This window comes from Globicephala melas, chromosome 9, assembly GCF_963455315.2.
Source record: "Globicephala melas chromosome 9, mGloMel1.2, whole genome shotgun sequence".
Taxonomy (NCBI): domain Eukaryota; kingdom Metazoa; phylum Chordata; class Mammalia; order Artiodactyla; family Delphinidae; genus Globicephala; species Globicephala melas.
This window is the reverse complement of record NC_083322.1, coordinates 4,877,768-4,891,808: the sequence shown is the minus strand read 5'-3', so window position 1 is coordinate 4,891,808 and position 14,041 is coordinate 4,877,768. Positions and strand designations below refer to the sequence as shown.

At 39.3% G+C, this 14,041-nt stretch overlaps 1 protein-coding gene across 2 annotated transcripts in view; it reads right to left on the bottom strand.

Moving 5' to 3' along the window:
• The window catches only part of KMT2C (lysine methyltransferase 2C), a 292,837-nt gene that overhangs the window by 267,192 nt on the left and 11,604 nt on the right, over window positions 1-14,041 (bottom strand). Inside the window, exon 1 of one of the 2 annotated variants that reach the window (XM_060305075.1) lies at window positions 2,522-2,758. The exons of the other annotated variant lie outside the window; for it this stretch is intronic. Within the exon in view, the coding sequence (XP_060161058.1) occupies window positions 2,522-2,721 (200 nt within the window). The 5' untranslated portion in view covers window positions 2,722-2,758. Of the gene's footprint in view, window positions 1-2,521; window positions 2,759-14,041 lie in introns of those variants that run through there. 2 annotated transcript variants of the gene reach the window in all.

Below are 14,041 nucleotides of genomic sequence, written 5' to 3'. Positions count from 1 at the left end.
AAATGGGACCTAATGAAACTTCAAAGCTTTTGCACAGCAAAGGAAACCATAAACAAGACCAAAAGACAACCCTCAGGATGGGAGAAAATATTTGCAAATGAAGCAACTGACAAAGGATTAACCTCCAAAATTTATAAGCAGCTCATGCAGCTCAATAACAAAAAAACAAACAATCCAATCCAAAAATGGGCAGAAGACCTAAATAGACATTTCTCCAAAGAAGATATACAGACTGCCAACAAACACATGAGAGAATGCTCAACATCATAATCATTAAAGAAATGCAAATCAAAACTGCAATGAGATATCATCTCACACCAGTCAGAATGGCCATCATCAAAAAATCTAGAAACAATAAATGCTGGAGAGGGTGTGGAGAAAAGGGAACACTCTTGCACTGCTGGTGGGAATGTGAATTGGTACAACCACTATGGAGAACAGTACGGAGGTTCCTTTAAAAACTACAAATAGAACTACCATATGACCCAGCAATCCCACTACTGGGCATATACCCTGAGAAAACCATAATTCAAAAAGAGTCATGTACCAAAATGTTCATTGCAGCTCTATTTACAATAGCCCAGAGATGGAAACAACCTAAGTGTCGGATGAATGGATAAAGAAGATGTGGCACATATATACAATGGAATATTACTCAGCCATAAAAAGAAACGAAATTGAGCTATTTGTAATGAAGTGGATAGACCTAGAGTCTGTCATACAGAGTGAAGCAAGTCAGAAAGTGAAAGACAAATACCGTATGCTAACACATATATATGGAATTTAAGGGAAAAAAAATGTCATGAAGAACCTGGGGTAAGACATGAATAAAGACACAGATCTGGGCTTCCCTGGTGGCGCAGCGGTTGAGAGTCCGCCTGCCGATGCAGGGGACACGGGTTCGTGCCCCGGTCCGGGAAGATCCCACATGCCGCGGAGCGGCTGGGCCCGTGAGTCATGCCGCTGAGCCTGCGCTCCGCAATGGGAGAGGCCACAACAGTGAGAGGCCCACGAACCTCAAAAAAAAAAAAAAAAAAGACACAGACCTACTTAGAGAATGGACTTGAGGATATGGGGAGGGGGAAGGGTAAGCTGTGACAAAGCGAGAGAGAGAGGCATGGACATATATACACTACCAAACGTAAGGTAGATAGCTAGTGGGAAGCAGCAGCATAGCACAGGGAGATCAGCTCGGTGGTTTGTGACCACCTAGAGGGGTGGGATAGGGAGGGTGGGAGATGCAAGAGGGAAGAGATATGGGAACATATGTATATGTATAACTGATTCACTTTGTTATAAAGCAGAAACTAACACACCATTGTAAAGCAATTATACTCCAATAAAGATGTAAAAGAAAAAAAGGAAAAGTAGCCAGGCAGGATTTTATGCCCTAGGTTTAAAAAGAAAAAGAAAATTCTACTTAGAAATCAGGCACTGCTGCAGCTTCAATATATAATAAAAATTATTCCAGAAGAGACAGTTTATCATACTTAGCATATACTATAAGATTTTACAAGAAAAAAAGATATATAACTAATGCCAGCTGAGGTTAAATATATTAAATATTACACATAAGTATTTTAAGTATTAAATATCTCAGAATAAGTAGAAGTCTAAATATGAGTTAAATTGTAACATAATGAAATTAAACCTATACTATCATATTTTTACTTAACAGAAAGGGAACATATATTTAAATTCATCAGTTTTTCTCTCAGCTTGAAACAAGTTCTCTAAAACACATTAGCTACAAAATAGTTGGGTTTTTTTCTCTTCTTCTGATCTAATTAAATTCTAGCAGAGTACCAGAAGAAATATGTTAAAATGCTGGTGAAGGGGCCAATGATTTTACTTTTTTTTTTCTTTTCTAATTATAACTGGGGGTTAAACACACATGAAGAAATATGTTGAAAATCCTCAAACCTGCCACAGAATACTTGAGTCCAAGTGTTTTTTCAGAGTTTTCAAATTACATAAATATTTCAAAATGTGTCAAATTCTTACTACGATTTAAGTATTATACAGAAGTGTATCTACTCTTACGTCCACACACAATTTACACAGAATTGGAATCAAAATGCTGAATTATTCTAGAATAGCTAATAAAACTACTTTAGAAACTAGGTAAAAAATCTTGGGAACCAAAGGGGGGTTAAAGATACTACTTTATTCCTATCACTCTCCTATCAGTCAAATTCCAAATTCAAAATATAAAACCTGTATGATTTGTTCTTTCCTTATTTTACAAACCCAGATTTGATTCCACGATAAAAATACATATCTCAATATCTAGTGCTATCATATTTAATGCTTTAATACAGTTAAACACATAATAGAGAAATGCAATACTTCTGTTAGTTTTGTCTTTGTTTATTTTTAACAGTAACAATCCAAGCCAAGTCATTCTCCAGAACCAGATGCAAAAATATGCTCCTCTGCAAAAGAACAAAACTTTTACCCTCAGGGCATTTGGGCTTCTGACTCTCTTTACTGTCATTTTACATTTTAGTACTTAAATCACCTTATAAAAACTGCTATCCCCGCCGGGATCAGCCATATTACCCTCCCAGATCCAACGCCACTTGATAAGAACACTTTCGGCTTCACCATCCATCCTCCGGCAGCGCGATTCAATAGGGCAGGCTCCCTGGCTCCCAACCGAGACCTGCCACCCCGATCCCACTGCAGCACCCATCCACACACAACAAAATAAATGAGCATTAAGGTTCTTTCTTGCAACTTAGCTCTGAGACTCTCCCGCCACACACACCCACCACCAAACACACACCCAAGACACACACTCGGGGAGTCTACAAGAAAGAGGAGGGGGAAGGTAGGTGGAGGAAAAAGCACGACTAGAGAAAGTAGATCCGTGCGTAGCAGGCGCCTCAAAAAGGTGGGATGGATTTCTCCAAAGTTCAGATCGGGAACCTTGCTGGAGACAGCGAACAGAGAAAGCCCCTAAGGTTAACTCTTTGCTAACCTTTTACAGGAACTTCGCCCCTACCATTTAATTTCAAATAAACCAACAAGTCCATTTTATTATTTTATATTATTTAATGAAATTTTGTTGGGAGCTGAGAATATGAAACAAAGGGAAACAAACACATTTTGCGTCACAACGTTAAAACCTTAGGTTAACCCTATGCGTAAATCTCCAAATTCTTTCTATTCTATCTGGAGTGAGGTCAAAACTGCAATATTAACCCCCTAAAATGGTCTTCAATGTCTACCAAAAATGTCCTACACAGGTCTCTCCCAAACCAGAGCTACGTTCCCCGCCCCCCCCCCCGCGTTTAACAAAGGAATTTTCATGCAATAAGTCTACTTAAGATACTGCGACCATATGTTGACAAATTTTTCTTACTCCTTTTATTTATAGGTGTTTATCATGGTTTTTTTAAATATAAGTGTTTTTTTTAAACCACCTTTTCCAAGCCTCAAAACAAGCATCTGTAATTATGGACAATTACCCTCCTGCTCAATAAACAAGTCTACTTTTCCTCCTCAAACTTTCTAATCTTCTATGAAGCTGGCCAAGTGTTTTCTACTCCTGGCACTGAAGAAATAAAAAGAAACATTATGTAACTTCAGTCTACTTCTGTTGTTTTAATAAACTAGCTTAAATTATGATTTAACTGTGGTCTTGGTTACTAAAGAATTCATATTTTTAAATAAACAAATGTTTTAAAGACTGTCAATATGGGGGAGAAGAGCAGGAAATGGGAATCAAATTCTTAACTCTGTTTAGATAAAGGCCAAGTCAAGAAATTTCTTTTTTTTTTTTCCAGATCCGGTACCCTGTAAAATCTTACCAACTCAGAACATTGACTATAAATCATCATCTTCCATGAAATATTCTCCAAACCTTCAATGTTATAGTAATCCCACTAAAATTCAGAATAACAAAATTAAAGGAGTTAAGATTTAAGATACAACCAAGAAAGCAACCCTTCTACAAAAATGCTGATTGCATGATTGACACTTGTACACAGACAAGCCAGGCTGTCTGTGGTCAGAAGAAAACAACTAAAAAATAGAAGTCTACTCTTTCAATATCACAAAGTTAAATAATATCATTCCAAAGAATTATCTATTATGAACTTTGGAATTATGTTAAATAGTTTTAGAAGACACATGCAAAAGTTTCTATTTTTATTTCCACTGTAATGTAGGTTCAAATATGAATAAAATTCTACACAAGTTTCAATCTCAAGATTTTTATCCTAATTAAATTAAATTTACAAAAGTCTTTTAGAAAATGTATATGAAGCACAAAGATTGGTCAATGGTGAAAACTACTCAATAAGATTTAATAAAAATACTATATTTGGAGAAATCATTCCTATGATCAATTAACAGAATTCCTTCACTTCCTTTTGTGCCCTTCCATCGAAGTACAAACTCTAAGATGTTGAATCCTGGGGACAGCAGTAGATTAATCAAGTACTACTGGCTTTAATTAACTTATCAATGCCCCTTATCCACTTTATGGCTCCCCTCACTTCCCCCACTACTTCCCCTAAAATCCTAAATATCACCTACAAAAGAAGCTATAGGCATAGTGCAGTCAAGTACGTTGAGGAAGCATATGGCTGTTCTTTAGCAGCTTACAAGTACAAATATTAAGAGAGAAAAAGTAATAAGACTTACAGAAAAACAGAATATGTGTGGCAGTAAATAAAGAAATAGAACCACCGCTGCATTTATGTAATGTTTAACCATTTTTCATTAAGACTATGAAGTAAGGTAACTTCTCAATATTTTCCTTTATAAAACAGAAATTCACCACTAATCCTAGGTTATTAAAAAAATATATAGGAACAATTCCATGATTAAAACTTGAAAAAGGACTTCCCTAGTGGCACAGTGGTTAAGAATCTGCCTGCCAATGCAGGGGACACCCGTTCGATCCCTGGTCCAGAAAGATCCCACGTGTCTCAGAACGACTAAGCCCGTGAGCCACAACTACTGAGCCCGCGCGCCACAACTACTGCAGCCCGCATGCCTAGAGCCCGTGCTCTGCAACAGAGAAACCACTGCAATGAGAAGCCTGCGCACCGCAACAAAGAGTAGCCCCAGCTCACCTCAACTAGAAAACTCCTGCACACAGCTACGAAGACCTAACACAGCCAAAAATAAATTTAAAAAACTTGAAGAAGTTTCTCCTCCCAGTACTGTGCGCTAATGAGACAGAGAATAAAACTGAACAAAAAAGGACAATAAATCAAATGTTTTGACTTTCCAAAAAGTCAAAAATCCTAAGGTGTTGTTATCCTAATCAACAAAATTTTTTCTTAATTCTCTCCTTCTACAAAGACTGGAATAAAACCATAATGCATTAAAAGAAATAAGGAACCTAACTACACAAAAGATAATTTTCTATATAGCCAAAGGAAGCAAAATACTTAAGAGTAAATGTCTTAAAACATGTTACATAAAGAATTAATAATAGGAAAAACATTAAGAAAACCCCCCCTCCAATAAACTATGGACAAAACATGACTCAGCACATACAAGAAATACAAGTGATAAAATACAGGAATGTTCAATAGTCCTACTAATCAGGTAGGCAAAAATTTAAAACTTAAGTACTGGGCTTCCCTGGTGGCGCAGTGGTTGAGAGTCCGCCTGCTGATGCAGGGGACACGGGTTCGTGCCCCGGTCCGGGAAGATCCCACATGCCGCGGAGCGGCTGGGCCCATGAGCCATGGCCGCTGAGCCTATGCGTCCAGAGCCTGTGCTCCGCAACGGGAGAGGCCACAACAGTGAGAGGCCCGTGTACCGCAAAAAAAAAAAAAAAAAAAAAACTTAAGTACTATTTCTCAATTATTAAACTAAGAAGTAAAAAGGTTTGTATAAAGGCTTTTTTTTGTTTTGTTTTGTTTTTTTATTTATTTTTGGCTGTGTTGGGTCTGCGTTGCTGTGCATGGGCTTTCTCTAGTTGCGGCGAGCAGGGGCTACTCTTCATTGCAGTGTGCGGGCTTCTCACTGCCGTGGCTTCTCTTGTTGCAGAGCACGGGCTCTAGGCACTAGGGCTCAGCAGCTGTGGCACGTGGGCTCTAGAGAGCAGGCTCAGTTGTTGTGGCGCACGGGCTTAGTTGCTCCGCGGCACGTGGGATCTTCCCGGACCAGGGCTCAAACCTGTGTCCCTCACGTTGGCAGGCGGATTCTTAACCACTGCGCCACCAGGGAAGTCCTTTTATAAAGGTTTTAATACACCATGCATGACAAAGTTCGGTGAAACTGGTCCTAACACACGTTGCTGTTGGCTCCCTTTTGGGGAGCATTTTAAGGTTATAATAAAAATAAGAGTTCACATTTAAGTAGGAACTTACTGAGTTAACAGGCACTGTTTGAAAGGCTTTCTGAACATGAACCCTCTTTATCTCTCTCAAAAATCCTATAACAGGGCTTTTATCATCATCCCCATTTTACAGATGAGTAAACAAACACAGACAGATTGAATAGCTTACACAGAGTCCAACAACTAGAAAGTGATAGAGCCAGAACCTGAGACCCAGCAATTGGACATTAGAGCCCGCTTACCTCTAAATATGTATCAAGAATCAAAATGTTTCTTTCTTTTAAATTAGCAATCCTGCTTAAGGAAATCTGTCCTATAAAAATAATCCAAAATATGAAAAGGACTTTATCTACAAAAATGCTGCCAGATCATTTTATATGGCATAATAAGCAACAGTAATTATAATATTAAGAGAAGTGGAGGAACAGGGGTGATTACGGGACGTTTATGTCAGTCTACTCAATGGAAAATAAAGCACCTTTCAAAAAATTATGAAGATTAACATGGAAATTTTCTTTTACATGTTAAGGAGAAGAGTAGGCTATAAAATTCTATATATATACAATCATTAATAAAATGAAAACAAAATACGCATATGAAAAAACTTGGAAAGAAAATAGATCAAAAATACAGTGACTATGTTAGAGTGATATGAAAAGGGGTGAACTTTTATTTCTTTTTCTCCATATTCCATATTTAATGTAATAACAATTGTAAGTAAAATTTAAGTGACTGAAATAACAGATTTCTACAATTAGAAATCCACAGGTTACATGGTGACATAGAAGAAATTCAGACTCAAACTAAAAGACAACAATGTTTTGATGTTTTAGTAAGTAAAAAGATAATCTAATTATATTTCAAAAATTTTAGAAAAGAATTATGTATATCATAATATAATCCCACTCATGCTAATTTTAAACTAAACAAATTCTATTTTAACCAAAGCTCAAATTAACTCCAACCTATCACTATTATCCCAATGATCTTTACTCCAAAGAAAATGCCAAGATTTGACAGTAGCTTCTTAATAACACAGGTAGGTAAAAGTTACCATGAACTATATCAGGACTCAAAAATACTAGTATTGAGAAGTATAATGATATCTCATAAATATACATCCGATGTGAAATTTGGCAATAAAGACGGCCTAAAAACAATTTTTTAAAACTTGAAATGAGGGCTTCCCTGGTGGCTCAGTGGTTGAGAGTCCGCCTGCTGATGCAGGGGACACAGGTTCGTGCCCCTGTCCGGGAAGATCCCACGTGCCGTGGAGCAGCTGGGCCCGTGAGCCATGGCCGCTGAGTCTGCGCGTCCAGAGCCTGTGCTCCACAATGGGAGAGGCCACAACAGTGAGACGCCCACGTACCGCAAAAAATAAAATAAAATAAAATAAAAGAGAAATGAAGCCACAGAGAATAATTCCTTATATAAGTTAGTTACTGAGGGAAAAGAGATCTACACCTTGGTGTATTTCCAGCCTTCATCACTTTTTAAAAAACAACAACAGGGCTTCCCTGGTGGCGCAGTGGTTAAGAACTCGCCTGCCAATGCAGGGGATACGGGTTCGAGCCCTGGTCCGGAAGATCTCACGTGCCGCAGAGCAACTAAGCCCGTGCGCCACAACTACTGAGCCTGCGCTCTAGAGCCCACGAGCCACAACTACTGAGTCTGCATGCCGCAACTACTGAAGCCCGTGCGCCTAGAGCCTGTGCTCCACAAGGAGAGAGGCCACCGCAACAAGAAGCCCGCGCACCGCAAGGAAGAGTAGCCCCCGCTCGCCGCAACTAGAGAAAGCTTGCGTGCAGCAACGAAGACCCAACACAGCCAAAGATTTTTAATTAAATAAATAAATTTATTTAAAAACACAAACATTAAGACTATGCAAAACTTTGCACTCTCTGTTTACTGAGGACACAACATTGAAAAATCACAGGCACCATGTTCAAGAAGCTCACGGGGGCTTCCCTGGTGGCGCAGTGGTTGAGAGTCCGCCTGCCGATGCAGGGGACACGGGTTCGTGCCCCGGTCCGGGAAGATCCCACGTGCCGTGGAGCGGCTGGGACCGTGAGCCATGGCCGCTGAGCCTGCGCGTCCGGAGCCTGTGCTCCGCAACGGGAGAGGCCACAACAGTGAGAGGCCCGCGTATCACAAAAAAAAAAAAAAAGAAGCTCACGGTCTGATCTAACACCTCCCTCAGCTGTGTCCTGGCTAACCTGCAAAAATCCAAAACCTGAGAGCAATTCTCCGTCTCACTACTGCAACATAAGGTCTGCCACAAAAGGTCTGCCACAAGTACTTTCTTATTAATTATATCTGAAGTACTGAAGTTTGTGAAAATTTACTTAAAAATAAGTTAGGGCAGTTTAAGGTTATCCCTATAACAACCTCCCTCCCACTCACAGGCATTTCAACATGCTTTCTTAGGTACAGTCATGATATACACTCTGAAGTGCACATCACCCACAGTCCACTGAAATCTGATAATACTCATAAAAGAACCTTCCCTTGAATGTCATTGTCAAGTGACTTCCCACAAGAAAAAAGCGCTAATGCTGTGTTTACTTCCTAAACTATTCCCTTCGAGAACTCAGTTTTGAGGAAAAAGCCTCCATCCCCTTCTGCATCTAAGACAGGATCCTTCAGAGCACTTTATTTTCTGAGGAAAGGTTCTTATTCTGCGGGTGATGAACCCCTACAAAGGTTTTATACAAGCTTCAGGGGGTCACTGAACTCTCCCCCTTAAATTATATAAAATGTGTATACCTATATTCATGTATGCATTCCTCTGTGGGAAGTGAGGATATATCCAAAGGGATCTGTAACCCAAAACAAAGATTAAGAGGCACCCAAGATTTAACTGCACCCCCACTAGGATGAACTCAGATCAGTCAGTTTTCCTTTCTTAATCCTCCTACTTAATTCCTGCCTATTTAATACTAATGAAATTGACAAACATATAAATTGATTATCATGTCAGATACCATGCTAAGTGCTTTACACACATTAATTTATTTAATTCTTACAACTCAATGAAGTAGGTATTATTATTATCCCACTTAGCAGACGAAGCAACTAAAGCCCAAGAAGTCATTTGCCAAAAGTCACATTGCTGTTCTGTTCAAAAATTGTAAAACTTCTCAAAATGAAATATACCTATTTACTTGTGTACACATTTCTCTTAACTCTTGGGTCTTTCTGTTTAGCCCTCACCTGAGTCAGACAGAAAATTGATTTTGTTGTCAAAAGACACATCTCTGTTAGGCTGCCAGTTACACAGATAGATCACTCCTGTCAAGAAAGATTTGAAAGAGGAACCTGAAAGACATTTTGTCCCAGGATAAAACTTGGTTTGGGATTTTTAAGGCAGGCATCTGATCAGTTAAAAGATTTCTGTTAGGATGTAGAGAATCCTGAAGAACCTACCAAAATATACTAAAACTAATAAGTGAGTTTAACAAGATAACAGAATATGACATATATAAAAATTATACTTCAGGAATTGAGCCCAATCTCTCTCCCTGACTGCAAAACCCCACTGTAGAGTCCCCCCTAAATAAAGTCAGCCTGTCTTTTAAAAATGTATTTCTATATATAGTAACAATAATTTATAAATAAAATTCAAAAAATTCCATTTATAACAGCATCGAAAAGAATTAAATACTCAGGAATAAATTTAATCAAAAAAAGTACAAGATCTGTATACTGAAAGTTATAAAATATTGCTGAAATTAAAGAAGACCAAAATGAAGAGATTCATGCTACAGGTTCATCACAATCCTTATCAAAATCCCAATAGACTTTTTTTGTCAAAAATGGCAAGCTGACCCTAATATTTATATGGAAATGCGTAGGGCCTATAATAGGCAAAATAATTTTAGAAAAGAAGAAAATTGGGGGAATTATACTACCTGATTTTAAAACTTACAATAAATCTACAGCAATGAAGATAGCATACTACTGGCATAACGAATGGAATACAGATTAGTGGAACATTAGAGAATCCAGAAATAAACGCACTCATTTATGATCAAGTGATTTTCAGCAAAGGTGCCATGACAACTCAGTAAGGGAAGGACAGTCTTTTCAACAAACTGCCTTGGAACACCTGTACATCCATATGCAAAATAATTAACTTGGACCATGCCTCACACCATACACAAAAATTAACTCAAAACGTATCATGGACCTTAATGTAAAAACCAAACAGCAGGGACTTCCCTGGTGGTGCAGTGGTTAAGAATCCACCTGCCAATGCAGGGGACACTTTGAGTCCTGGTCTGCAAAGATCCCACATGCCGCAGAGCAGCTAAGCCTGTGCACCACAACTACTGAGCCTGCGCTCTAGAGCCCACGAGCCACAACTACTGAGCCTCCATGCCACAACTACTGCAGCCCACGTGCCTAGAGCCTGTGCTCTGCAACAAAGAGAAGCCATCGCAATGAGAAGCCCAAACACCACAACGAAGAATAGCCCCCGCTCGCCGCAACTAGAGAAAGCCCACGCACAGCAACAAAGATCCAATGCAAAAAAAAAAAAAAAAAAGATCCAATGCAGCCAACAAATAAATAAATTTATTTTTAAAAAACCAAGGTATATATGAGAGAAAATCCTAAGTGTTCTTATCACAAGGAAAAAATATTTTTTCTTTTTTCTTTTTTATCTATACAATATGATGAATTTTCACTAAACTTATTGTAGCAATCATTTCAAAATGTACATAAGTCAAATCACTATGCTGTACAGCTTAAAATTATACAGTGCTGTATGTCAATGATATCTCAATAAAACTGGAAGAGAAAAAAACCCAGTATGGTAAATCACTTTGGGTTCTCATTCTGGTCCCTGTAACACCACAAATGGGTTATCTATACTCCCTCCATACCATCTTCCCAATTGTTATTGACAAGGTTATTTTTCTAACAAAGATACAATGCTGGGACTTCTCTGGCTGTCCAGTGGTTAAGACTTTGCCTTCCAATGCAGGGGGTGCAGGTTCCATCCCTGGTGGCGGAGTTAAGATCCCACCTGCCTCACAGCCACAAAAGCAAAACATAAAAACAGAAGCAATATTGTAACAAATTCAATAAAGACTTTAAAAAAAGATACAATGCTATTCTTCTGTAGCCATCTTCAATGGCTCCCTGTTGCCTACAGTAAAACTTCAAACTTCCCAATTTACTTTCACTTATTTACTCACAAAATGGGCTGGAGTTTCTTTCTTATTTTCGCGAGCATTTTTCCCCACCTTTATTGAGGTATAATTCACAATTACAATTGTAAGATATCATGACGATTTGATATACATATCCATTGCGAAAGGATTCCTCCCATCTAGTTAATTAATATATCCATCACCTCACATATATGTAGTGTGAGACAGAGAATATTTCCTTTCTACTCTCTTAGCAAATTTTAATTATATAATACAGGGTTATCAACTACAGAAATCATATTGTACATTGGAACCTCAGATCTTATTCATCTTATAGCTGAAAGTTGGACTGGAGTTTCTGAAACAGCAAAAACCAGAGTCAGACACACCTGGACTTACATCCTGACTCAATCACTTACCAACTATGTGATCTTCCTGAAATTTAGCTCCTTCATGTGTAAAACTGGAACTAATGATTCTACTGATGTTACTGTTAAGTATCAAAGGAGATAACTTCTGGTGAGCACGACAAGTGCCAACCCACAACGGCCATGTGCTTAATTGTTCCTCACCTTCCCATTCCCTTCAATCAAGTTTGTTTTCATTCTTCAAGACTCAACTCAGTCTTTTATCAGTTCCCCTGCCTTAAAGTTCTTCCTTCTCTAAGCTTCCCCAGTACTTTGTGCAATCTTCCATTGTAGCATTTGTCGTTTTACATTATAGTTTGCTCCAAACTGGTAGAAACCAAGGGTAGGGATGTGTCTTATTTTGGTCTCTCCAGTGTACAGTGCACAGTAGATGCTCAGTAACATCTTCTTGGTGATTAACAGAAAACAAATAGACAACGAAACCCTGACTGAAAATAAAACATATGCTTTAAGAACTTACTTTGTGTGGGGGGGGGGGATAGATTTTAAGTCACCTATAATCTCACTAACATTACATAGCAATTTTATCATTTGATTCCTTCCCTCCTTTCATGCGGGTGGGAGAAAGGAAGAAAGTATGAAGTACAGTACAGAAAGAAAGAATCAAGAGCCCAAGCCCTATGCTTCCTATGTTATTTCTACCTCTGGAAAACGTTTTTTGTTGTTGTTGTTTTTTAGTTTTGGCTGTGTTGGGTCTTCGTTGCTGCGCACGGGCTTCTCATTGTGGTGGCTTCTCTTTGTTGCAGAGCACAGGCTCTAGGCACACGGCCTTCAGCAGCTGTGGCACCCGGGCTCAGTAGTTGTAGTTCACGGGCTCTAGAGTGCAGGCTCAGTAGTTGTGGCGCACGGGCTTCGTTGTTCTGCGGCATGTGGGATCTTCCCGGACCAGGGCTTGAACCCATGTTCCCTGCATTGGCAGGCGGATTCTTAACCACAGCGTCACCAGGGAAGTCCTGGAAAATGTTTTTTATATTTAACAGTATTATTAAACACATCCCTTAATTAATATGTTGTAATACAACAGTCCACCAGATGGTCATATTCAATCATAGGTAACAAAACATACTCCAAAGTCAAATATGAATTTTGGGGGAACCCCCTGGCGGTCCAGTGGTTAGGACTCTGTGCTTCCACTGCAGGGGGCATGGGTTCAACCCCTGGTTGCAGAATTAAGATCCTGCATGCCCCACGGCACAGCCAAAAAAAAAAAATGAATTTTTGTACTAAGCTAAATGTTACTCCGTGGTATTTATCACTGCTCTTCACCAACTATTTCCAGTTCTCCCTCCAGAAGTATGATAAGATTTCACTTCCCTGCCCTCTTGAAGTTAGATTCTACCACGTGACTTTCTCGGGCCAACAAAATGTAAACGGAACCAACATGTGTCCCTTCTGTAGTCTCCGAGAGCCAAAGCACAACCTCCCGTGTTCTCCTTTTCCGGCCTGGGCAACTGTGGAAAACAGAGATGGTGTCTCCCTCCACCTGGATGTAGGTGTTGTAGAGGAAAGCTCCCAAGCCAGCCCATGATGAACATGCAGCATGAACAAGGAATAAACCTTGCTGTCTGAAGCCACTAAGAACTGAGGTTGTTTGTTATCCCACCATACTCTAGATATCCTGACATACACATAAGAAGGAGTTTAGTATTTCTCTACATCATCCCCATCTCCAGCTTTAAGAATGTTCTGCACAAAGTTGGGACTCATGTCTATTAGCACCCTTTTTTAAGTATTAGGATATTTTTTAAAGGATTAAAAAATGGTCCAAAGGTTAGCAGAAAAGTCAGATATTTTCTATTTATTTATTTATTTTTACTTCTGGCTGTGTCGAGTCTTCATTACTGTGCGCGCGCTTTCTCTAGTTGCGGTGCACGGGGTCTACTCTTTGTTGCGCAGCACGGGCTTCAGTTGTTGCAGCTCACAGGCTCTAGAGCGCAGGCTCAGTAGTTGTAGCACACGGGCTTAGTTGCTCCATGGCATGTGGGATCTTCCCAGACCAGGGATCGAACCCATATCCCCTGCACTGGCAGGCGGATTCTTAACCACAAGCCACCAGGGAAGTCCCAGAGTCAGATATTTTCAATGAAAAGATTTTAAAAACTGAAGTAACTGCACATTAAAAAGGCCAAGGTGTACAGGGGTGGTATATA